The sequence below is a fragment of the Chamaea fasciata genome, unplaced genomic scaffold, assembly GCF_029207755.1.
Source record: "Chamaea fasciata isolate MVZ Bird 193981 ecotype frontalis unplaced genomic scaffold, bChaFas1.0.hap1 SCAF_27, whole genome shotgun sequence".
Taxonomy (NCBI): Eukaryota; Metazoa; Chordata; class Aves; order Passeriformes; family Sylviidae; genus Chamaea; species Chamaea fasciata.
The window spans coordinates 3,902,237-3,926,319 of record NW_027094112.1 but is presented as its reverse complement, the minus strand read 5'-3'; the positions used below and the strand labels follow the sequence as shown (position 1 = coordinate 3,926,319).

The 24,083-nt window shown below is 61.9% G+C and overlaps 2 protein-coding genes across 6 annotated transcripts; both read left to right on the top strand.

Annotated features, from left to right (window-relative positions):
* Window positions 1-48: 48 nt before the first annotated feature.
* Window positions 49-11,617, top strand: CASC3 (CASC3 exon junction complex subunit). Of its 5 annotated transcripts, none has more exons than XR_010723943.1 (14): window positions 49-335; window positions 2,256-2,283; window positions 2,566-2,603; window positions 4,001-4,159; window positions 4,236-4,387; window positions 4,771-4,947; window positions 5,150-5,835; window positions 7,322-7,389; window positions 7,585-7,699; window positions 8,256-8,354; window positions 8,941-9,155; window positions 10,253-10,375; window positions 10,545-11,076; window positions 11,182-11,617. XR_010723943.1 is itself a non-coding variant. In XM_066205044.1 (14 exons), exons 1-13 carry the CDS (start codon window positions 63-65, stop codon window positions 10,587-10,589), a joined length of 2,178 nt encoding a protein of 725 aa, XP_066061141.1. In that variant the 5' UTR covers window positions 49-62; the 3' UTR covers window positions 10,590-10,608; window positions 11,182-11,617. The 5 variants fall into 5 exon arrangements, 3 of the variants coding, with proteins under 3 accessions (XP_066061141.1, XP_066061144.1, XP_066061143.1); XR_010723944.1 differs by having other exon boundaries at window positions 10,532-11,076; XM_066205044.1 differs by having other exon boundaries at window positions 10,545-10,608.
* A 4,052-nt stretch (window positions 11,618-15,669) lies between these two features.
* RAPGEFL1 (Rap guanine nucleotide exchange factor like 1) lies at window positions 15,670-23,626 on the top strand. Its single transcript, XM_066204972.1, has 15 exons — window positions 15,670-16,222; window positions 18,100-18,178; window positions 18,808-18,958; window positions 19,031-19,128; window positions 19,655-19,767; window positions 19,949-20,116; window positions 20,197-20,294; window positions 20,419-20,541; window positions 20,643-20,821; window positions 20,890-20,980; window positions 21,610-21,660; window positions 21,882-21,969; window positions 22,065-22,129; window positions 22,402-22,456; window positions 23,106-23,626. The coding sequence occupies exons 1-15, from the start codon at window positions 15,787-15,789 to the stop codon at window positions 23,228-23,230; spliced, it is 1,920 nt and encodes a 639-aa protein (XP_066061069.1). The 5' UTR covers window positions 15,670-15,786; the 3' UTR covers window positions 23,231-23,626.
* Window positions 23,627-24,083: the final 457 nt, after the last annotated feature.

Here is a 24,083-nt window from a genome sequence, read left to right as displayed (position 1 = left end):
CCCTGGCGGGCGGCGGCGGAGAGGCGCCGCGCGCGCCGGTCCCGTGGTGCCCCGCGGCCAAGATGGCGGACCGGCGGCGGCAGCGCGCCTCGCAGGACAGCGAGGACAGCGAGGGCTCGGCGGCCTCCGACAGCGCCGGCTCCGCGCCCGGCTCCCCCCGCTCCGCCCGTTCCCGCTCGGCCTCCGGATCCCGCTCCCGCTCCCGCTCCGGCTCGCCCCGCCTGCCGCACCGCCCGCCGCGCGGCGCCGCGGGGGCCCTCGGCACTGGGCCGCGGGGCCGCGGGACCGAGAGCGCCGGTGGGGCGGGGGGGAAGAGCGCGGCCGAGTCGGAGTGTGTGAGTGCGGGGCTGCGGGGAGCTCGGGGACGGGGGGGCGGGCTCTGCTGTGTGAGTGCGGCCGCGGCGAAGTCGCGGAGCCTGGGGACACTGAGGGCCCTGGGGAGGGAGGGCCTGCGCGGTGTGTTCTGGTGTCTGCGGGAATCAGAGGGGAGCTTGGGGGCCCTGGGGAGAGGCGGGAGGGGCCTCAGGGATGTCCTGGTGTCTGGGCGCCCGGGGGAAGGCGCGGGGGTTGGACACCGAGGACCCGGGGCGGGGAGGGGGCTGAGAGAGGGGTTCTGGTGTCTGAGGAGGGCCTTGGGGAGGAGGGGGAGGGCTGGCGGGCTCTGGTGCCGGGGAGGCGTAGGGGAAGTTGTGGGACTGATATTACAACCTGCGGGGTGTGGGGACACTGGGGACAGAGTGGGGGGTGGAGAGCTAAGGGAGCACGAGTCTGGGGAATTGGGGGAATTGGGCTGAACTCCCCCATAGTGCGTGTGGGAGAGCTGGGCTGGGGCAGCCTCAGTTGGGGTGGGCACTGCAGCCCCCAGGACCGGACAAGGGGCTTTGCTCTGGCTCCTTGTGCCCTGTGGTTGGATCTTCCCCGTCTGAGATCCTGTCCCTGCTCCTGGGGTCCAACAACAAGGGCAGGTGGCGGGTGGGTGCTGCTGTCTCATCCCACCGTGCAGTTCCGTTCTTGCAGTTCACGTCCAGGTGCAATTCCCTCCTGGTTTGGGTTCTAATGGTGGTTATTTCCAGCTCTTTCCTGTTTTGGGTTCCAGGGCTGGTTATTTCCAGCTCCCCCTGACTCTGTGTGTTTTTCCGTGGCGCTTTTAGGTTTATTTTGTTGCCTTGGTTAGGCTGTTTGTGCTCTGGGGTTGTTTTTCCTGTACAGTTGGGTTGATCTTTGTCTTTATGCTGGAATCGTGGAATGGTTTGGTTTGAAAAGAACCTTAAAGCTCATCCAGTTCCACCTTCTGCCATAGGCAGGGACATTTTCCACTATCCCAGTTTAATCCAAGCCCTATCCAACCTGGCCTTGGACACTTCCAAGGATGGGGCAGCGACAGCTTCTCTGGGCAGCAGTTTTCCTGAGCACTTTTCCTGCTCTGAGCTCTTTGCTTCATCCAGCCCCTTCCCTGAGCTGGGTCCTCCTCAGCCTCTTTGTTATTCCCTGTTCTTGCCTTTTCCCTGGCTCTCAGTTGGTGAGGAAGGGATCCTGCCTCCCTTGTCACTGTCACTCTGTTCCCCGGAGACCCCCAGCACTGACAGGCTGTGCTTTGCTCTCGATATTTCCCCACTGCAGCTGCTCTAGAAGGTTCTTGGAGAAAGGCTCTGGGAGCCTGGAATTTATTTCTTCTTGGTCACTGGAGCTGAACTTCCAAGGGTGGATGCAATAGGGTCAGGGCCAGACCTTGCTGTCATCATGTCTGGGGTCATGGGATGCTGGGTATTAGGGAAAAGGGACATTAGGATAAAAGAGTAGCTGTTAGGAAAAGGGATTAGGATAGCAGATACTAAGAACGTGTGTTTTGACTACAAGGTATATTTTGACTAAGAAAATAAGTTTTGACTAACTAAGAAAGTGTGTTTTGACTATGAATGTAAGTTTTGACTAAGAAAGTGTGTTTTGACTATGAAAGTATGTTTTGAGGGAAAATTTTTTCATGGAAGGGGTGGTCGGGCACTGGCACAGGCTGCCCATGAAGGGGTGGAATCCCCATCCCTGAAGTGTACAAAAAGTGTGCACGTGGCTTTTGGGGACATGGTTTAGTGGTGATGTGGGGCTGGTGCTGGTTGAAGGTTGGACTTGATCTTAAAGATCTTTTCCAATCTGAACAATTCAATTATTCTGTGGTTTTATGAATCCATGACTCCATGTTGCTGGGACCCGGCTGCTGCCCTCCCCTCCTCTGACACCCCTCTCTTTTCTCTCTGCAGGAAAGTGAGGATGGCATTGAAGGAGATGGTGAGTGATGGCTCTTGGGCAGGGTTGTTTGGGTGCAGAAAAAAGTAAAAACCAGACAAAACAGCTTTTCTAACAATCCTGTGCTTGTTGCTATGCCAAATATTCACTTGTAACAGCAGGCAGATGTGGAATACAGGGTCAGTGTCCCAGACTGTCCCCTGCTCCCTCCTGAGCTGGCTGTGGCATTGATCAGGGGTGGTGCTGGCATCCAGATTCCCTTTGGAAGGGGTTTGGAGCCATGTCCAGCCCTGCCCTGACCCCACCTCCTTTCCCTCCCCACAGCCGTGCTCTCTGACTATGAAAGCGCCGAGGACTCGGAGGTAAGGGCCATCTCTGTCCTGCTGAGCCACTGATTCTCCTGGAATTTCAGCACAAACCCACTTTGTGTCCTTGGATCTCTTCCACTGACCCCTCTGTCTCCTGAGGAAATGGCTTCCCCCAGCCCCTGGCACTGGGACCAGTGTCGCTGTGCTGCTGGGGAGGGTGTAGGGCCAGTATGTGCCAGGGAAAACCCTTCTGGCTCCTCACACTGGGAACTGGATTTGCCATGGCCAAGAAGGGCGTGGGAGGAGTGTGGGATGCTTGTTGGGTTTTAATTAGTTGTAATTAAAAAGCAAAGTGGTGGTTGGGAGCATCCCAGGAGCTTCCCTCTGTTCTGAGGGAGCAGCCAGAGGGGAGATGCACTTTGGGAGTTGGGGGATGCTGAGGAAATCCCATCCCACCCATGCCTGGGGGCTGCAGGTTCCCCTGGATTTTTAGTTCAGAACACTGAAGTTTGAGATTTACAGGGAGTTTAGAGAAGTTCTGGTCTCTAAGGATTATAGTGAAGGCTTTCTAAGGAAAATCCATCTCTGTTTTGGGAATCTTGAGGGAAACGGTAGCTAGAGAACATCCAAACCACCAGGCAGAGGAGATCCGAGTTGTTTATATGGGAATTAATCTCAGTTTGGGAGTTAATCTATGCTATTAATGAGGAAGGAGCGCAGCAGGCTGCAGAGGTGACGGGGCAGCTCCCAGAGCTCTTCCAGCCTGGAATCCTGCGTGGAGGCTCCCGGTGGCAGCGGCGTTGTTGCATCACTGCCGTGCCAGGATGACTCTGTTCCTGTACCTAAAAATAATGCCCAGCCTGGGCTTCCCCGGCGTAAACACCGGGAGCAGCCGATGTGCAAAGGCTGTGTTGAAAGAGGAAAATGGAGCAGGGTTTGGTTAATCACCCCGAGCTATTTTTAGTTCGGATCCAGCCTCCGGAGGCTCCTGGGGGTGAAACCAGGTCATGCTCCTGAGCAGAGTGAGTCAGCTGAGGAACTCCAGGGAATTTGGAAACGTGGCCCTGGCTGGATCCAGGCCCTCAGTGTGGAAGAAAGGGCCTGAGATCACCAGTCTTCCCAGTCTGGAGGAGCCTTTTTGGAGTGGTGGGATGCCGCATCTTTGTGGAGGAGCTGATCCCAGCTCTATTCCAGAAAGCTTGTTGGAACCTCCTCTTGGGAGAGGTTGGGTTTAACCTTTGCTTTTCCTGTGAAAATATGGGGATAGGAAGAATTTTAGGAGCTAATCATCTGCTTTGGAAGGGTCATGGCAAACAGCTGGAACAGTTATCTAACTCCAGAATTGAGGGAATTTCTGGGCGATCTGTTGCTGGATCTCACTCCAGATCTGGGGAGATTCCTGGCAGGTCTGTTGCTAATGGAGCGCTTTCGAGTCACTGGGTGTCTCCCAGGCAGAGGAAGAGGATTACAGCGAGGAAGAAAGCTCCAAGGTGGAGCTGAAGCAGGACAGCAACGATTCCTGCGAGTCGGTGGCCAGAGGGGAGAAGGGGAATGAGAAGGCGGATCCCAAGGGAGCGGTGACGGGCGAGCGGCAGAGCGGGGACGGGCAGGTGGGTGTCCCACGGCTCCGGGCTGGGGGCTGGCAGCAGGACTGCTGCAGTGGTGAGAGCTCCCTGGTTCTGACAGGAGAGCACGGAGCCTGTGGAGAAGAAAGTTGGGAAGAAGGTTCCCAAGCACCTGGATGATGATGAGGATCGGAAGAACCCGGCCTATATCCCACGCAAGGGGCTCTTCTTTGAGCACGACCTCCGAGGGCAGACGCAGGAGGAGGAGGTCAGGTATGTGAGTGTCCCCATGGGGCTCTGGGGGTGACAGCCCAGCTTCCAGGCCAGCCTCTGGCAGCAGGGCTCCTTGCTTCAGTGGGATGCACCGGGAAAGTCTGTGCTGCCGTTACCTGCTCTGTGTCCTGCCACACACTTCAGCTCTTTGTTTTGAAGGAGAGATGCAAAAAAAAAGCCTCGTGCCAGGCAACTGACTCTTGGAGCTGCTTTTCCCAAATAGCAGTGGGTCACCAGCAGCTGCTGGCCAGGAGGAACAGGAGGAAGGAGGGATGCTGCCTCTGTGCATTCCCTGCCCCAGGAATGCTCGGGCTCTGTGTGTGTAACTGCTCGAAACTGCAACATGTTACAGCCCCTTGCTCCTCCCTGTGTCCCTTTTCCAGGCCAAAGGGTCGTCAGCGGAAGCTGTGGAAGGACGAGGGGCGCTGGGAACACGACAAGTTCCGTGAGGATGAGCAGGCCCCCAAGACCAGGCAGGAGCTGATCGCGCTGTACGGATACGACATCCGCTCAGCCCACAACCCCGACGACATCAAACCCCGGAGGATGCGCAAACCACGGTGAGCCCCAGAGTCACACCAGGGCCTGGATTGTCCCGGGGAGAGGGGCCAGGTCTGGAGCTCCAAGGTGGGAAAGCTCTTTCACGTGGGACTGTGTTCCTGGGGTTTCTAGATGTGCGTGCTGGTGAGGTGTTCCCTGACACACTGATTCCTCCCACCCAGGGGTTTCTTTCTAGTGAATTATTCAATTTTTCTCCCTCAGGTTTGGCAGTCCCCCTCAGCGAGACCCCAACTGGTCCAACGAGAGGCCCCCCAAGCCCCCGAGGCACCAGGGTGCCAAGAGCCCCTCGGCTCCCCCGCGGTCCTTCAACAGCCGCAGCTCTGCCAGCGCTGGCAGGATGCCCTCTGCCAGGAACTACCCCAGGATGGGGGGCTACAAGGAGACCCGTCCAGGCTACCGGGCTTCGGAGGCGGCTGTCCCGCACCGGAACGGGGAACAAGCCAAGCAGGAGAGTGGCTGCCGGGGGAAGCGTGCAGAGCAGAGCCCGTCAAGGGACACGTCCCCTGAGTTGGAGGTGGCACATGTCCACGGCAGCCCTGGGAAGGAGGAGGGGGCTCTGGAAAACCAAGCCACGGCTGCCGACGCTGCGCAGCCGCCGCCGGACAGACCAGTCGAGAAAAAATCTTATTCCCGAGCAAGAAGGACCAGAGTCAAGGCTGGGGAGGCAGGGAAGCTGGCAGAGGAAGTGCCTGCTTCTGAGGGGCTGGCTCCCATGATTCCAAAACCCACGGCAGCTGAGACCTCCCCCCCGCCAGCCAAGAGCAACTGGGAGTCACCAGTGGAATCCAGCGTGGATGGACTTGAGCAGGAGATGACCCAGATGAACCTGACCGAGCAGAACTGGAGCCCGGGGCAGTCACAGTTCATCCCGCCCCGGGAACTGAGGGGTAAGTGGGAGCAGCTTCCTCGTTTTCCAGCAGCCCAGCGCCTCCTGGTCTGTGCAGTTGGTTGGAGCTAAGCTGTCTCTGCCCAAGCCCTGTCCCAGGGTGGGTGCACAGTTGATGGTTCCTGCTGAGAAAGCGCAGTATGGATACAACAGCAGAGAAAAAGGGAAATTAAACGTTTCAGTGTAGGTGAATGGAATTACGGCTGGGAAGGATGGGAGATTCTTTCCCTGTGCTGTGAATCACAGCAAGACTGACCCCTGCTGCAGGAGAGCACGAGATGCTCTAGTTGGGCTCTGTGGTGTCCTGCTCGGAGCAGGAAGGAGCTTTTCCCTGTTTATCAGCTCATTTCCTGGCACTGGGATTTGGTTGCCAATAGCTGAGGCCTGGCTGGGATTGACAAATCCCTTTGTGCCTGGGAGGAGGGAGAGACATGGGACAGAGTTACTCTGGTGCCAGCTGAGGACAGTTTCAGTTGCACATCCACAGAGAGGTCATCCAGGTATAATTATCCTTTTGCAGAATTAGAGTCTGTTCTGGGAAGTGTTAGAATGCTTCCCGAGGGGAGTAAAACTGGAGCAAGGAGAAGGAAGCGACTTGCTGCTTTCACAAGCATCTGTGAGGTTGAGGTCATGGAACCAGAAGTCATTTGGTACTGATGGGACTGTGAAGTCTGTGAGAACAGACCCCTGGACAGGCTGGAAACATCACAGTGGGATGAGAGTTCAGAAGTGCTGAGGTTGTCTCATTTGGGTTTTTTTATGAATGTGCAAAAAAGAAGCATCTTCCCAAATTTCCCACAAGCCGGCTCTTGGCTGCAGGTAGATGATCATGTTCTGCTGTGAGAAGGATGATGTCTCCGCTGTCCCTTTTTTGTCCCTAGCAGAGGAGGGACGAGTTATTCTGGGAAGCATTTGGCTCTCATCAGTCCATTCTGTATCCCTCTGCCTGTATTTGCACTGCCAGTGATCCACCAGCACTTCCAGTGCTTGCTTTGTCCATTTTCACTCCCTTGGAATCACCTGTGATCACCTTGGCACTGTGGTTTGAAGCCATGGTTTAAAATACACTTCACTGTGAATTCACATGGATTCAGTTTGCTGTTTGAATCCGAAGGAGCCTGTGATAAAAGTGTTTACACCCTGCAGAGGGTTTAAACTGCAGCTTCAGATCCCATGTGGATCCTTGATCCACCTGGAAAAGATCTGTGTCTCAGCAGACACAGAACTCAGAGCCGGACCTGAGTTTCATGCTGGGGATTTAGTTTTGAAGCGGGATTTAGGCGTTGCTGAGCACCGTGGGTGAGTGTGCAGTGACAAAACAGCCTCTAATTTGTCCCAAAATATTTAAAATCACCGGGGGGCAATCAAGTCCAGAGGTTCTGTGTCATGGGAGCAAGAGCTGAGCCACAGCCACGCCCCCAGGCTGGGCGGCTCGGGCCTGGGAACCGGCACAAACCACAGTAATAACCAGTCTGTTCCTTCCTCAGGTATTCCCAACCATATGCACGTGGGAACTGGGCCGCCGCCGCCGCAGTTTAACCGGATGGAGGAGATGGTAACGCGTGATCCCGGAGCGTGACTCCGGCTCCGCGGCGCGCGGGAGACGGGCTCTAATTGTCTTGGGGTTGTAGTAATTACAGGCTGTTGATACCTCAGCCTTTCCCTTGTGGGGGTGTTTGGGGGTGGCCCAGGGGAGGTTTGGGGGTTGGGTGGGTGCCCCACAGCCCCCCTGACCCCTGGACTGTCGCAGGCAGTGCCGGGGGGCCGTGTGAAGCGCTACTCATCGCAGCGGCAGAGACCCCCAGTGCCGGAGCCTGCACCCCCTATGCACATCAGCATCGTGGAAGGGCACTACTACGACCCACGTGAGTGTTTCCTTCCTGCTTCTGTGGCTCCGTGTATGCTCAGAGCTGAGCAACTGCAGCAGGGATATCCCCAATCCTGTCAGAGTTGGGACTTTGTCTTCTCTTCCATTTTTTGTAGTGGCACTGTGTCCCCTCATCCAGTGTTTAAAAGGCAGCTGGGAGCCTGCCTTGTTGTGTTTAAACCCATGGAATTATCCCCAGCGTTATCCCCTCTCTATTCCAGGCCTCTTAGGACACCCCACTTCTTCCCGAGAACTGGGATTTAAATTGAACTTTAAATCAGGTCTTTGACATTTGAGCATGCGGAGAACAAGACTGCGGATGGATTAGGAATTCCCTCCAGCATTTAAAGTGTTAGAGAATAAATTCCCCGAGTTTTTTCCTGCTTTCTAAAGGGAGTAGGAGGCTTTTCTTTAGGGAGCATGTGGCATCTGTGAGCCCGGGAGCCTCTCTGTGCTGTGGGAGCCCTCAGGGCAGGCTGGGCTGTGTGTGCTCGGCTTCAGGGGAATGAAATTCCATGGAGCTTTTCCTCACAGCCTGTCATGTGTTGTTGCAGTACAATTCCAGGGACCAATCTACACCCACGGTGAGAACCCAGCCCCGCTGCCGCCCCAAGGGATGATTGTGCAGCCGGAGATGCACCTCCCTCATCCAGGTGAGGAGCCAGTGGGACATCCCTGGACCTGGGGAACAGAGAACTCTGCGCTCCCACAGCCTCTATCACAGGGGGCAATCCATTTTCCTTAATTTCTACAACATGGAAGAGACCTGCTCCCTCCTACAGTGAGGCTGAGCCAGTATCAGTTTTAAGGAAAGGAAAAAATAGGTATTTCTGGAGGTTCCAGCCGGTGCAGGCCGAGGGGAACTGAACCTTTGGCAGCTCTCAGCTGGATATTTGCAGGTCCCTGTAGGGCCTCACCAGGCTGGGCCACTCCCTTCTGTGGGCACTGGGCTGGTTCCTCACTGCCTGGCCCTGTAGCTCAGGAAAAAGCAGAACTGGGAGCTGTCGAACATGTTCTCCACTTGCCCACACAAATTGTTTCCTGCAGTGGAGTTGCGATGGGGCCGTGTCTGGTTCGGGGGAATCCACAGCTGGGGAGGGAGCTGTGCTCTGCTGCTCTGTGTCCCTCCCCAGCGTGAGGCTGCAGGGAAGCCTTAGAGCAGAGCGTGCTCCTTCCTCCTGCTACCCAGGGACGCTCTGGCTTTTTGGGTGACATCCGTCTGCTTCCTGTCACCTCCAGGTTTACACCCCCACCAGACGCCCCCTGCCATGGCAAACCCCGGCCTCTACCCCCCACCAGTGTCCATGCCCCCAGGCCAGCCCCCGCCGCAGCAGCTGCTCACTCCGACTTACTTCTCCGCCCCTGGAGTGATGAATTTCGGGAATCCCGGCTACCCCTATCCCCCTGGAGCTCTGCCCCCTCCGCCCCCTCCTCATCTCTATTCCAACACGCAGGTAAGCCGGATGCGCCGCGGCTCCTTCCCAGGCAGGAGCAGATGGGATGTTGTGGAGTGTGGGGTGGGGTGTGTTCCTCGAGGTGTTCCTGGGAGAGGATGTGGAGCAGCTGGGCTGCTCCATGGGGAAAGGCTGCTGTCATCCCAGAAAGGATTGTTCTCATGGCTGCCGTGCAGCTCCCTGAGCGTGGCAGGCAGTGGGTGAAATCCTGTCCTGAGGGGATCTGGAATTGAGGTGTTCCCTTGGGGAACAGGGAAACAGCCCCTCCAGGGCCCTGCTGAGCCAAGGATACCTTGGGAATGGCTTTGGAAGTCAGTTCTGTTTGAGATGGAGGCTGGGAACTGGCTGGTGTGAGCGGCACGGGGATGGATTTTCCTGCTCCATGGCCCAACTCCGTATCTAAGGTTGCTGCCGGGCAGTGAGGAGGCAGATCAGTTCAGCTTCCTGAGAAGGCAGGTCAGACCAGATCCTATAGGGACATGGATCAGATTCCTGTGAGGAGGCAGATCAGATCCCTGAGGAGGCAGGTTGGATCTCTCTGAGGATCAGACCAGATCTGATCCTTGTGAGGAGGCAGATCAGAGCAGATCCTTGAAAAGGCAGATGAGACTGGAGCAGACCAGATCCTGGTGCCGTGGCTGGAGCAGGGCTGACACTCTGTGACTGGAGCAGGGCTGACACGCCGTGGAAGGCTGGAGAGCTGCATGTTCCCTGAGCTCCCAGCCATCCCTGCCCTTCCCACTGCTCTGACTGATCCTTGCAGGACCTCACCCTGCTTTGAGGGCAGTTTCCCCGCAGGCTGCAGGGCTGAATGTGCGAGGGGGTTGTGTCCAGGCAGAAAATCTGCTGTTGGGAAGTTCAGGCATTCCATGGACTGCAGGGTGAGGGAATCCCATCTGCATAGGCTGTGTCCTGTCTCTGCCAGAGTGAGGGGACGTTGATGAGGGGTGGGGACACACAAGGGGCCTCGGGAGCTGATCTCTGGGGGGCACAGCCCCTCTTGGCTCTGGCTGGGGGCAGCTGTGCAGCCCCAGTGGGTGCCAGGAGGGGCTGGCAGGGCCCCCCAGCCCGGAGCTCTGATCCTGCTGCTCCTGCAGGCGCAGTCCCAGGTGTATGGGGGGGTCACCTACTACAACACTGTCCAGCAGCAGGTGCAGCCCAAGCCCTCCCCGCCGCGCCGGACGTCCCAGCCTGTGACCATCAAGCCACCCCCTCCAGAGGTACCATCCCCTCACCGTCGGTCCTGGTGTGTGTGTGTGGTGTCACTGGTGCGTGTGTGAGGCTGCAGTTCCCCCTCTCATCCCAAAAAAATAACCTTGTTCCTTTGTAAGGGGAAATCTTAAACTGTCTCATCTCTGACCTGTCCCAAACCTCAGCTTCTCGTTGCAGGTGGTAAGCAGGGCTCCAGTTAATTTGAGTTACTTAAATCTTTAAAACTAAAACCACGTAAAAAGTAAGTCTGAAGTTGATTCTTTTTTATTTTATTTGCTCAGGGTAGAAAACAGGACGATTTTGAGAGGGAAAAATCCAGCCCTGGTTGGAGGAGCTAGGAGTTAGGGAGTTCTCTGGAAGGATAAGTGTAGAGAACTCAGCAGATACTTCAGGCAGTAGAGTTAAAGATTTTTCAGGATGCAAGTGCTTCCCTGTGCTGGGAATGGTCTCCTTGCTCCAGTGCTGTGAGCTGTGCATGTGTGAGCGTGCTGGAATACCATGTGTGTTTTTGGTTTCCCGTTCCATACCTTCTTCACGTATGGGAGCCAAGCAAGCCCAGACCCGGGCAGGCATGTACCGGTGGGTTCCTGTACATGGGGAGGGATGAGAAGCAAATTGTCTCATGGAGGGGCCTTGTACAGACCTCATGATGGAAAAATCTGGAACCATGAGGAGAGGTTGGCACAGGGGGCTGGTTGTGCCCAGAGAGGTGGGTGGGGGTTGCTGGCAAGACCCAGCCATAGCACTGTTCCCCCATGCAGGGGTTTGGGGGGCCCTAAACCTCTGCTGCTCTTCCCTCTTTCCCCCCTCCCAGGACAGCAAAGGTGAAAAATCAAAGGAGAGGAGCAACACGTAGGGATACGGCCACAGGAATCCCAGCACCAGACTCAGCCCCTCGGCGAGGAGGAAGCTGCTCCTTGGAAATGGCTCCTTCCCTGCGCGGAGGTGAGGCAGCGGGATGAGACACCTGCACTGTGCTCAGGACCAGGCACTTCCCCCGTGGCCCGAGCCGTGCCTTCCCAAAATCCATCTCGCTGCTGCCCAGCCCCCTTCTCCCCCGCGCTGGGGCCGCCAAAGAACCAACCCCCGAGTCGGTCCTTGGCCACATGTTCTCCCAACTTCTCCCCGTTACTAAACGTTCCTCGCTCCCTCCTGGGGTGTTAAACTCCGCTGGCTTGATCGTGGTCTCTGTTTTTATTTTAAGGAATGAAGCAGCTCCTTCAGTAAAGCTGATTTGTTTCTTTTGGGTATTTCGTTTTTTATTTGTTTGGGTAAGCAGCAGTGACGTCTCCCCACGCCGAGTTCATTCTTTTCAATTCTCTTTTCAATTAGCAAGTTGATTTCTGCAACTTTGGGAGCAGGGGAAGGGCAATGCAGCTGTGGGAAGCTGTCAGGAATGCACTGCCTGGGCAGGAACCACTTAACTTAGGAGCTCTTCCTGATTCTTTTCCCAGCAAACTGTTGGTAGCTGGTGTGTGTGAGCTCTCAGGTGGGAATCCACAAGGTGACCCCCAGCCCTTCTCCCTGCCCAGCACATAAGGGGACATTTCCACCCTCTCTCTGCCAAATCCACAAGAGAGGGGGAGGTTTGTGGGCACCCAGCACCCCGACGCTGCCCGAGCAGCCCAGCCAGCACCCAAACCAGCTCGGCAGGGCCGGGTTTGCTCCCAGCACTTGGGTGTTGCTGCTGGGGCTGTGGAGGGTGTTGGAACCCGCCCCAACGCACCGGGCTGGGCTCTGGCCCCACAAGGAAGCACCTCAGCCCTGTGCCAGCTCCTGCCTCACTTCCCCATGGCAGCCTTGTGTCCCCTTTGGGATTCCTGACCTCATGGGGTGACTCTCACCGCAGCTGTGCCACGCTGATCCTGGCTGGCTCTCCTGTGCCGCAGTGCTGCCGCTCTGCATCCCGCATCCCACCAGCCCAGCGGCTCCGGCCCCGCTCCGGCTCCGGCTTGGCCACGTCCTCGCAGCCGTTTGCAAATTGCATTAGGAAACTTGGCAGGGCCGGCTGCTGATTCCTGCCCATTCCTGCCGATTCCTGCTGCTCTCCTGAGCACGTGCCGGGACGCCGTGGGGATGTGCCAGCTGCCGGCGCAGGCACTGGGTGAGGGGGACGTCACCGAGCAAGCGGTGGCTCGGCCACCCCATCCCTGTCTGTGGCCAGGATGGGGGACTGGCACCCACCTGCTCATTCTCTCTGTGGATCTCTCATCCATGCCTGGCTCTCCAGCAGAAATTCCTTCTTTGTTTGGTGTTTGTGACTCCGTGACCTTTTGTCTTGTTCTAGCCACCAAAGCCACATACCCAGAGCAGAATCCCCTCATGTTTTAGATGTCACAGTGTGTCGTTGACACATTGGTCACACAACGGAAATTCTGGGCCTCGCACCCCCCGTGCTGGGGTTTTGGTGGTGGTTGGATTCCTATCCTGTGGGATCCACATCCCTAACAGCGTTGTAGGAAGCAGACAGCTCCTGTGTGTCCTTCCTGGGGCTGAGACCCACAGGGACAGCATTCATCTGAGCTTCCCTGGCAGGACCAGTGCCACCTCTGCTGTCTCCCAGGAACTACTTCCTCCCCAGGAACCACTCTCTTCTTCCTAGGTACAGCTCAGCCCTTCTCAGGACCTCACAGTGGCACTGAAATTCCGGCTCCGTTGTGCCTGGCACCAGCTACCCTCGCCCCCACATCCCTGGTGTGGCAGCGGCCACTTGTCCCCAGCCCAGCTCTGTCCCAGTAGCAGGGCTAGAGAGAGCCCCCTTGTCTCTCTGGGGGCTGATGTGAGCCCCCTCTGCTCCCCCAGCCTCACTGGCTCAGGGGGAGGGACCAACTGTTGTGTTGGTGGTGCGGGAGCTGCCACCTGCGCGTTTGTGCCGCGCTGCCTCTGCCTCGGCGGCAGCCTCCTGCCAGCCCCCCGCCCAGCTGCCCACGCCAAAGAGAGGTGGGGGTGTACCCCACTCCTGTCACACCCTGATCCTGTGGATGGAGCATCATGGTGAGCTCTGCCCTCCTGCAGCCAGGCTGGGCAGGGGAAGGATGCTGGTGGGCCCTGCCAGTGCCGTGGTGGAAGGGTGACTTTGAGGGGCAGGAGGACCCAAACTCCCCCCTTTGCATCACACTCCCTTTTCTTCCTTCCCTTCAGGTCTCCCAATTCCTGCCCTTGCTTCTGGCAGTAGGGTGGGGTTCCCAGAGCAGTTCCAACGGCGGCAGCAGCAGCAGCAGGAAGCATCGCCTTCCTGCCCACACTGCTGTGCTACCCCATCCCTCCTCAGTGCCACTGCCTCAGTTTCCCTCCCTGGCGGCAGGATCACGTCTGACCATGGTCCAGGATTTGGCTCAGCCCTTCACGGGGATCTCATGGAGGAGCTGCCCCAATCTCGTGGGGGTTCTCCCCTTCCCCAAATGTCTGACTCCCTTCTCCCAGCGCTGCAGCTGGGAAGTGGGTTAAGGCGCTGGCTTGGGGAGGGATTTTTCCCGGGGTGTAATTTTTCCCTCCTACACACGGTCTGTTTTGAGCAGTGCCTGGAGGCTTCGCACCCCCGGCTCACTGCCGGGGCGGGGGAATGCGCTGGCTGCCAACCGAGGGAAGCGCTCGCTCCAGATCCCAGCTCGTTAGGAGAAATAGCAGCAAATTAATTAAGCCAATAGTTTGCTCTGCGCCAGCGGTGCCCCCATCCCTGCCGACACGGGGAGAGGGGATGGGACAGGCCAGATCTGGGGCACCTTTCCCAGGGGGAGCATTGCCCTCAGCATGGCACAGTGCTCCAGGTCCCTCCTGCTCGTGTGGCCCAGTGCATCCCCATTGCCACCAGTGAATGGGGTCTCAGGCTCTCTCTGTGCCTCAGTTTCCCCTCCTGCTGTCAGGAGAAGCCCCTCTCTGCGTGGCTGAACCTGGCCAGCAGCACCACTTACACCCGGGTCCCAGAACCCTTGTCCAGATGCCGTGGGGAAAGGGGATGGAGGAGCTCAGCAAAGTGGGATTTTTTGGGGGTGTTGGATGGGCTGTGGGGGATCTGAACGCCGGTGGTTGGAGGAACAGAGGAGGGACGGAGGAGGGACGTGCTGGGCCCCGCTGGGCTGTGCCGTCCCCACAGGATCATGCAGCCGGGGATGGGGATGTGGGGACATGTTTTGCCGCTCTCTGGCAGCCGCATGGATGGAGTTGCCAGGCAACTGCCGGGTGGAGGCGAAGCGGGAACAAAGCGGGAGCTGCCGGGACCCTCGTTCCTCCATCTCTACCCGAACCTCTGGGCTGTGGGGCCCAGCAAGGGCCATGGGGTCACTTGCTGTATCCCTCTGGCCTCTGCCACTATCCCACCCCGGAGATGCCACAGGGCCGTGGTTTTGCAGGGGGATGGACCCTGGAGAAGGGCACGGGCACCTGCTGGCCTGTCCAGAGGGTGCAAGGTGGGGCTGGGGGCTGTGGGCATGGGCAGGATGGGTGCCCAGCACTCTGCGGGAGCGCGCCAGGAGGATCAGCCCCGGGCAAGCGCCACATCTCGCTCTGCCCTGCCCCGGAACCTGCCCCGGCACCTGTCCCGGCACGCCGGGGCCCGTTCCAGCCTGGCAGGCGGCGGAAGGGGGGGGTCTGGCAGGCACCCCGACCTGCCCACCCTGCCCGCGGGGGATCCCAGCCCCAGGGGTGCCAGGGTGGGGGGTCTCGCACCCACCCCCGGCCTTTTCCCACGCTGCGGCGGGTGCAGAGGGCTGGGCTGGAGCTCCGGGGGTGGGTCACCCCACAGCTGGGGATGTGGCCCCGGTGCGGGGGACACTGGGGAGGGGCAGCACTGGGGGCGGGGCGGTGCCATGTGCCCCCGGGCTGGCAGGGGGGAACTGTGTGGGTGTGCGGGGGGTGTGCCGAGGTTGTGAGGCAGCACGTGGCAGGGGGTTGTGGGGCTGTGCCCCCTGGTCGCGGTGTGTGACAGCAGGGGGTGACAGGCTCTGGGCTGCGTCCCCCCAGGCTGTACGATATGTATGTGCGGGGAGGCGCGTGGTGGTACCCCGGGGATGCGACAGGGGAATGCGGGGAGATGGATGCGGGGGTGTGTAATGCATCACCTGTGCGGGGAAGCGGGGGGGTGACCGTGTCCTGCTGCGAGCCGGTGTCACCACAGCCCGGGGGCGGGTTGGGTATCGAGTGCGGTGCTGCGGGGAGGGGGCGGGCAGGTGCCGTTGGCGGAGCCGGGGGCGACGCGGTGCGGGGAAAGGGGCGGGCAGGTGCCGGGGTCGGCGGCGGCGGGGCCGTACCGGGGCGGGGCGGTGCTGGCGGCGGGGCCGGTGTGGGGCGGGCGCAACGCGCAGCCGGTGCGGGGCGGGCGGGGAGCGGCGCCGCGGCCCGAGCCCGAGCGGAGCCGAACGGAGCCGCCACCGCCGCCGATGGGCCCCTGAGCCGCCGCCGCCGCCGCCGCGCCCGGGCGGCCATGAAGCCCCTGGAGAAGTTGCTGAAGAAGCCGGGCTCGCACCTGCCCGTCCGCCCCGCCGCCCCCCCGGGGCAGGTACCGGGGCCGGGGTCGGTGCCCGCGCCGCGGCGGCAGAGCCTGTCGCGCCCGCCCGCCTCCCCCGAGGAGCCGGCGGGGCCCGCGGGGCCGCTACCGGGGGGCGAGGGCCGCTGGCTGGAGCTACGGCCGCCCGAGGCGCCGCTTCGCTCCCCTGAGGACCCGTCACCGGGCTGCGACCGCGACCGGGACCGCGACCGGGATCGGGACCGGGAGCCGCCGAGCCCGGAGCCGCCGCCCGCCGCCCGGTGCTGCTGCGGCTGCGGCTGCGCCCCCGCCGCGCCCGCGCCCCCCGAGCGGCTCCTGGCCGCGCTCCTCGACCGACTGCCGGCGGCTGCACACGGGAGGGGCTGCGGGGCAGGTACGGGGCTGCGGGACCGCCGGGACGGGCTGCGGGGGTGCCCGGGGCGGGGAGCGCGTGGGGCGCGGGCGATGCGACGGAGCGGGGAGAGACCGGGGGCGGCCGCTGCTTGCGGGGGGGATGCGCTGGTGGATGCTGGGGTGGGAGACAGCGAGGGGTGCGGGACCCCCGTGCCCGGTGAGGCGGGTGGCCCTGCACAGGGCGCAGCGGTGCCCGCTTCGGGTGACAAGGTCAAGGCTGGGTCCCCGCCGGGGCAGGGCGTCCGTGGCAGCGGGGTGGGCAGGAGTCTGTGGGGTGGGCAGGGGTTCCCCGGGCAAGACAGCACGGCAGAGGGACTGGCAAGGGTTATGGGCTCAGTGGCAGCGCCAGCTCGGTGGGGGCCGGGGGTGGCCGGGCACCGGCAGTCACTGCAGCATCCACCTCCCGGTTGGATGGTCCTTAACATCCTCCTGGTGCTAAAATTAGCCCCGACTGGAGCTGCAGTGGAGGGGGGGGCCGGTCGGACGCCCCTTTCCTCTAGCACAGGCCTCCCGGTGCTGTCCCACCGTGGCTCCCTGTGCTCAGGTGTTGGGGTGGTTTCGGTGCCAGAGCTGGGTGGGAGCCAGGCTGGGTGCAGGGGGATGGGAGCCTTCCCACACCACAGGGATCCCTGTCCCAGCCAATCCCACCTGGCTGCCGGGACCAGAGGCCATCGAGGACCCCAAGGCCACTGCCAGCCCCCTGCCCCAGTGATGCCAGGGCCGGGACTGGGTGCAACCACCGACAAGAGGAGCCCTCGGGTAGGGGCGAGCTGGGACTGGCAGCATCAGGTCCTCCTCCCTGCACGAACACGCTGCCAGGCCTGCTGGTGCCCGGGCTGGCAGGGAGCAGGGGGGCAGGAGCCAGCATGGGGGTCCCGACACGGGGAAACGTCCCCGCGACTCTGGGGTACAGTGTGAGTGCTGCAGCGGGATGGGGAAACTGAGGCAGCCTGGAGGGATGGGGGGATTGCTCAACTCCTGCCCCACAGGCAGAACCTGGGAGGGGGGGGCTGCACTCAGGGCAGGGGGCTGGGAGATCTGCAGGCTGTGTACCTGCACCCCCCGTGCTGCTGGTGCCCCTGCCTGTCCCAGTGCCCCAGACTGCCGTGTCCTCCTTTCAGCAGCAGCTGATGCCCCGTGGGTGCTGTGCCTGGCGCGGGAGTGCCAGGGGACCCTCTGCCCTGGCTTGGCACTGATCCGTGACCGGGTTAACAGTCTGGGGGGTCACTGGGGAGTGGCTGGGTGGATGCTCAGCATGGCCCCTCCGTGGTCCATGGGCCTTGGGCTCCCACCACAGTATCCCCAGCGCATGTGGGCACTACCCCGTGGGCACCCCCGGTTGGGGACCCGCTCGGGGCCGAGGGTTGCTCTGGTGCCGGGCGAGGGAGCGGTGTCTCGTCCAAAGGTCGCAGCGGTGACTGATGCCAGCACCAGGCCCTCGGCTCAGCTGGCCTTGCCAAAACACCTTCACAGGGTGGTGCCACCCACGCTGCCCAAGAGAGCCCGGCTGTGGCACCCGCCCGGTGTGCCCCAAGCTGCCTGCCTCAGTTTCCCTTCACTGTGTCCTGCTGTGCCTGCGGCCGGGCTCTCACGGGGCTCCCGGGTGTGCCGGGGCGTCGCGGCCCCGGTCCCGCCCTGCCGGCGCCTCTGCCCCCACACCGGCTCGGCCGGGCCGGGCTGCCCCGGGGCTGGGAGCGGGCCCTGAGTCAGCGCCGGCGCGGGGGGGTTCGCGTGGGGCTCGGCCTCTCCCGGTGTCACCCTGCGAATTACCATCTGCCCTGCCGGGCACCACCCTCGGGGCTGTCGGGGGGCTCTGGAGGGGAGGGGGTGCCCACACCTGTCCCCCTGTCCCCCCAGAGTCGCTGCTGGATGACATCGTGCTCACCCACTCGCTGTTCCTGCCCACCGAGCGCTTCCTGCAGCAGCTGCACCAGCAATATCCTGGGGGGCCCTGGGGGGCCACGAGGGTGGGCACAAGGGTGGGCGAGGAGGGGTCTGAGGCTGGGCATGAGGAGGGCACTGGCATTCAGTGAGGGCGGGTACAAGGGTGCTGTGAAGGGGCAGAAGAGTGGGTGCAACAGGGAGGTGTCCGAGGTTGAGCACAGGGAGGGCATGAGGGGGGCACGAGGGTGGGCACAAGGGTGCAATGAGGAGGGGTCCGTGGCTGGGCATGAGGAGGGCATTGGGGTGCAGTGAGGGTGGGCATAAGGGGGCCATGGAGGGGACATGGGGGTGGCACAAGGGTTGGCACGAGGGTGCAACCAGGAGGGCACCAGCATCAGCACCAGGGTGCTGTGAGGCTGGCACAAGGGTGGCCATGAGGGTGACAAAAGGGTGAGCATGGGGTTGCAAGGAGAAGTGGGACATGGGGAAGGCAGCGGGGTGCTATGGAGGGCTCACAGGAGCAGCAAGAAGGGGGTTGGGGTCCCATGAGGGTGGGCTATGGGTTTGGGTGTGTGCTACCAGGGAGGGCACAACGACCCTCAGTGAGGTCCCTCGGTGCAGCGGGTGCTGGGGGGTGGCCGTGGGTCCCTCCTTGCCGTGGCACCTCCTTGACATTGCCACTTTTGTGCTGGCGGCGGGCAGCCCCCCGGCGCGCTGGGAGGAGGGGTCGGGGCTGCGGCGCAAGCGGGCGGTGCTGGCCGTGCTGCTGCACTTCCTCGAAACCTACAAGGGGCTGCTGCAGGAGGAGGAGAGCGCCGGGAAGGTCATCAAGGTGGGTGTCCCCTTCCCGTGTCCCCCCCCTCAGTCTCCTGCAGTCCCGGCACTGACACCTCTCGCCCCACAGGAGCTCTACCTGCTCATCATGAAGGACACGTCCCTGTACCACGAGCTGGAGGATGAGATCCTCAAGCTGCACCAGCTCGTGGAGACTGTGGAGCTCAAGTGAGAAGAGGGTCAGGGGGTCCTGGGGGTGCCTGGTGGTCAGGGGTCCCCGGGGGGACCAGGGGTCACCGTGGGACAGGGAGGGCAGGGAGCCCCGTGGAGTCTGGAGTCCCTGTGGGACGAGGGACCTGAGGTCCCCTCTGGGTCAGAAGGTCTCTGGGGAGAGCAGAGGGGTCCCTGTGGGTCAGGGAGTCCCCAAGAAGGACAAGGAGTTGTGGCCCTTGGAGGTGCCCAGGGGCTGGAGGGGTCAGTAGCAGCCCACCCTGGTGCTCTCCTGCTTGCACCTTCACCTCCAGCTTTGTGGCCCCCCCACGCCCTCGCCATGCACAGCCTGGGACCCCTCCCCACTGCCCCCTCGTGCCCACCGTCCCCCTGTGCCCACCCTCAGTGTGCCCCGGTGCCCTCCCTGTGCCCGGCCTGCCATGAGCTATGCCCTGGGTGGGGGCTGCCGGGGCACCCCGGGGGGCTCGGGGGGCAGCCCCGGGGGTCCGGGGCCCTGCCTGAGCGCTGTCCCGTGCCCCCACAGGGTGGCCGACGAGACGCCCCCCCCGAACAAGCAGGTGAAGCCGCTGTTCCGGCATTTCCGACGCATCGACTCCTGCCTGCAGACTCGGGTGGCATTTCGGGGTTCTGACGAGAGTGAGTGACTGTGGGGGGAGCTGAGGGGGGCTGGGGTCCCCTCCGTGACCCACCAGCCGCTGTACGGGGCCGTGCCCTCTCCGGGTCTGCTCGGGGCTCGCTCCGTGCCTCAGTTTCCCCGGTGGGCAGTGCCCGGGGTGGTGTGGGGGTGCTCGGCTCTGACCCCCCGCCCTCTCCCCAGTTTTCTGCCGCGTGTACATGCCCGACCACTCGTACGTCACCATCCGCAGCCGCCTCTCGGCCTCGGTGCAGGACATCCTGGCCTCGGTCACCGAGAAGCTCCAGTACTCGGAGGAGCAGAGCACCCGCGGGGACGCCCTCATCCTCGTCACCATGGCCTCGTCCGGAGGTGCCCGGGGGGGCCGGGGGCGCTGCGGGCGGGGCTGGGGGGTCCGGCCGGTGCTGACCCCACCCTGTGCCCCGCGGCAGAGAAAGCGGTGCTGCAGCCCAGCGAGGAGTGCGTGTTCACCACCCTGGGCATCAACAGCCACCTCTTCGCCTGCACCAGGGACACCTTCGACTCCCTGGTGAGCCCCGTGGTGGGGACACCCCGGCAGGGACCCCCCCAACCCCATCACCTGCCCAGCCCTGGCTCCCTCCCACGCCGGGACCCAGCGCCCCCTGAGTGCCCCGCCCGGTGTCCCCCCGCAGGTGCCACTGCCCGAGGAGATCCAGGTGGTCCCGGGGGACACCGAGATCCACCGTGCCGAGCCCGAGGATGTCGCCAACCACCTCACAGCCTTCCACTGGGAGCTCTTCCGCTGCATCCACGAGGTCTGGGGGAGGGCTCGGGGGGCTCCAGGGAGTTACCGCGCTGCAGAGTGGCGGGGGGGGGGGGGCTCTGATGGAATGTGTGTATCCCCCTCCTCACCCAGCTGGAATTCGTGGATTACGTGTTCCACGGGGAGCGGGGCCGGCGGGAGACGGCAAACCTGGAGCTGCTGCTGCAGCGCTGCAGTGAAGTGCAGCACTGGGTGGGCACGGAGCTGCTGCTCTGCGAGGGGCTGGGCAAGCGCGCCCACCTGCTCAAGAAGCTCATCAAGATCGCTGCCATGTGAGTGGGGGGCCGCGGGGGGAGGTCCCTGCAGTGCCCAGCCCGCCCCTGACGCCGTCTCCCTCCAGCTGTAAGCAGAACCAGGACATGCTCTCCTTCTACGCCATCGTCATCGGCCTCAACAACGCCGCCGTCAGCCGCCTGCGCCTCACCTGGGAGGTGAGGGCTGGAGTGCCCCTGACCCCCCCACGGTGCTCCCAGATCTTCCTGTGCCTTTCTGAACGCGCCCAGTGATCCCAGACCACCCCTGGGTGCTCCCTGACACCACCTGGGTCCTCCCAGGAAACTCGGGGTGCTCGTGCCCACACCTGGCTGCTCCTAGACCCCTCCTGGGTTCTTTCAGACCCCACCTTGTGTGTTCTTGGAAACCCCCAGGAACTTCCTTCCCCTTCAGTACTCCCAGAACTTCTCTGGATGCTCCCACCCTGCTCTCCAGTGCTCCCAGAATTCTCTGGATGCTCCCAGACCACCCCTGGGTGCTCCCTGACACTCCCAGGACTCTTGGGATGCTCGTGCCCACACCTGTCTTCTCCCAGACCTCTCCTGGGCTCTTCCTGACCCCACTCTGAGTGCTCTTGGAACCCTCCAGGAGCTCTCACCCCCACCTCAGTGCTTGCAGGACTCCTCTGGATGCTTCCAGATCTTCCTGGGCCTTTCTGGACACCCTCAGATGTTCTCTGACCCTTTCCTGGTTGCTCCCAGAACCTCCTGGATGCTCCTGCCCTCCCCTTTGGTGCTCTATGACCCTGCTGGATGCTACCTACCTTCTCCCCTCTTTTGTCTTCCAGAAGCTCCCAGGGAAATTCAAGAATCTCTTTCGGAAGTTTGAGAACCTGACGGTGGGTGAGAGGTGTGGGGGCTGCTCTGGGTGTTTGGGGGGGGCCTCCCCTGGGGGTGTTTGGGGTGCTGGTGAGCAGGAGACATTCCTGAGGTGTCCTGGGGTGTCCTTGCCCCTCTCCCCCAGGCCACCAGCCCCATACCCATGGCTACCAGCACGGGGGGGGACCCAGGGCACCCCTGAGGAGCCCCCCCAAAGCCTGACGCCCTCATTCCCCACCAGGACCCCTGCAGGAACCACAAGACCTACCGGGAGGTGCTGGCCAAGATGAAGCCCCCCCTCATCCCCTTCGTGCCACTCATCCTCAAAGGTGAGGGGGGTCTCAGGGCCTTCCCCTCGGTGGGTTGGGGTCCCTCTGATGCCCCACAGGACCCCCCCCCCCCCATCACCCCCTCTCTCCTCCAGATCTGACCTTCCTGCATGAAGGCAGCAAGACCCTCCTGGACGGGCTGGTCAACGTGGAGAAACTGGTGGGTTCTAGGGGGGAATGGGGCAGAGGGACCCCCAGGAGGAGAGGAGGGAACTCCCCTGTGGGGCTGGGGGACCCCTCTCCCCCGAGGGTTTGGGGCTCCCCTGTCTGGGGGTGGGAGGGTTCGAGTCTCCTGTGTACAGAACAGGATCCAGGGGGGTCCCTGAGGGTGAGGGTTGAGCAGGAGGGTCCTGGAGGGGTCAGTGGTCCCTGGGGGGGCCGGGTGGGGTCTCAGGGGGCTGAGACTGACTCTGGGCTCTCTCTGTGCCCCAGCACTGCATCGCCGAGAAAGTGAGAACCGTGCGGAAGTACCGGAGCCGCCCCCTCTGTGAGTGGGGGGCACGGGGAGGGGGCACTGCCGGGGCTGGGGGGGCACTGCAGGGGGGGCCCACACGGCCCTGGACCTGCGGTGCATCCCTGAGGGATGGGGATGTGGCCAGAGCGTCCTCACACCTCTTTGTCTGTGTCCCTGCATCCCTAAATCCCTGCATTCTCATCCCTCATCCATCTCTTCATCTCATCCCTTCACTCTGCATCCCTGGATCCCTGCATCCCCATTCCCGAATCCCCATTCCTGCATGCCTGAACCCTTATCCCTTCATCCCTGTCCCCACATCCCCATTGCCATTTCACCCCCACCCCTGTCCCTGCATCCCGAACCCTTCATCTGCATCCCCTGCATCTCTTCCTTCCTTCAATCCCCACTTTCACGTTGCCACCCCCGTTTCCTCCCTGCATCCCCACATCCCCTGCATCCCCACTACTCCCTTTCTATCCCTGCGTACTTCCATCCCTCTCCCTCCATCCCTGCATCCCTCCGTCATCATTCCCACATCCTCATTCCCGTACCGCCACCTCCTATCTTTCCATCCCCACCCCTCCATCCCCTCCATCCCCATCCTCTCCGTCCATCCGCACGCTGTATTTTCCCATCCCTGTTCCCCCCACCCCCCCCGTGTTCCCTGTTCCGTTCCCAGGCCTGGAGCTGGAGGCGTCCCCGGCCCAGCTGCAGACCAAGGCCTACGTGCGGCAGCTGCGCGTCATCGACAACCAGAACCTGCTCTTCGAGCTCTCCTACAAGCTGGAGCCTGGCAGCCAGTGAGGGGGGGCCCGCCCCGGGACCCCCAAACCCCGGGACCCCCCCCGGGGGGCCCAGAGCCCCCCAGCACTGACGCACTTTGCCCAGCCCCGGCCCTTGGGTGCTGCCCCCACCCTTGGGGGGGTGGGGTGGGTTTGGGGACCCCCCTGGCGCATCCCCCTCTCCCCCCGCCCCCTCCCCTGGCTGGGGCACAGGGGCCCCTGGGGGGGCCATGTCCCCCCCTCTATTTTTGTATGTGTGGCTCGCCCCCCCGCCCCCCTCCCCAGACGTGTATATTTTCTACTGCCGCTGTCCGGAATTGTACATTTATTTTTTAAGAAAAAGGAGGAAAAAAGAAAAAAAAAAAAAAATTCAAGCTGGGGATGGGGTGGGGAGCCCCAATAAAAGTCTGTCCCGGCATCTGTCTCTAATGTCTTGCTAGAGAGTGAGGTCATGTGGGAGTGACGTCACAGCCTCGCTGCCGGTGACGTAATGAACCCGGCACCGACAGGGTGGAGCCGACCTTTCCAAGATGGCGGCAGCGGGGAGTCAATCTTTGACCCTCCAAACATGGCGACCGCAAACCTGTTTCCGTCAACCCTCCCAACATGGTGACTGCTGGAATGATCAGCTGACCTTCTCAATATGGCGGAAGGGTGGGACAGGCGGGGTAGACGCGCTCTGTCACGGCACCACGGGCCTTCAGAAGAGTTTCGACACAGAGTGGGGCTTTTCTTCCCGGTGGTGCCGCTCTGCCTTCGGTCACCGGGACACCGCGGCACCGGACGCCCACGAAGCCTGTGTGACCTTCTCAAGATGGCGATGACGGGCGCGTTCCTCATGGCCACCCGACCTCCTCATCATGGCGCCGTTGCCC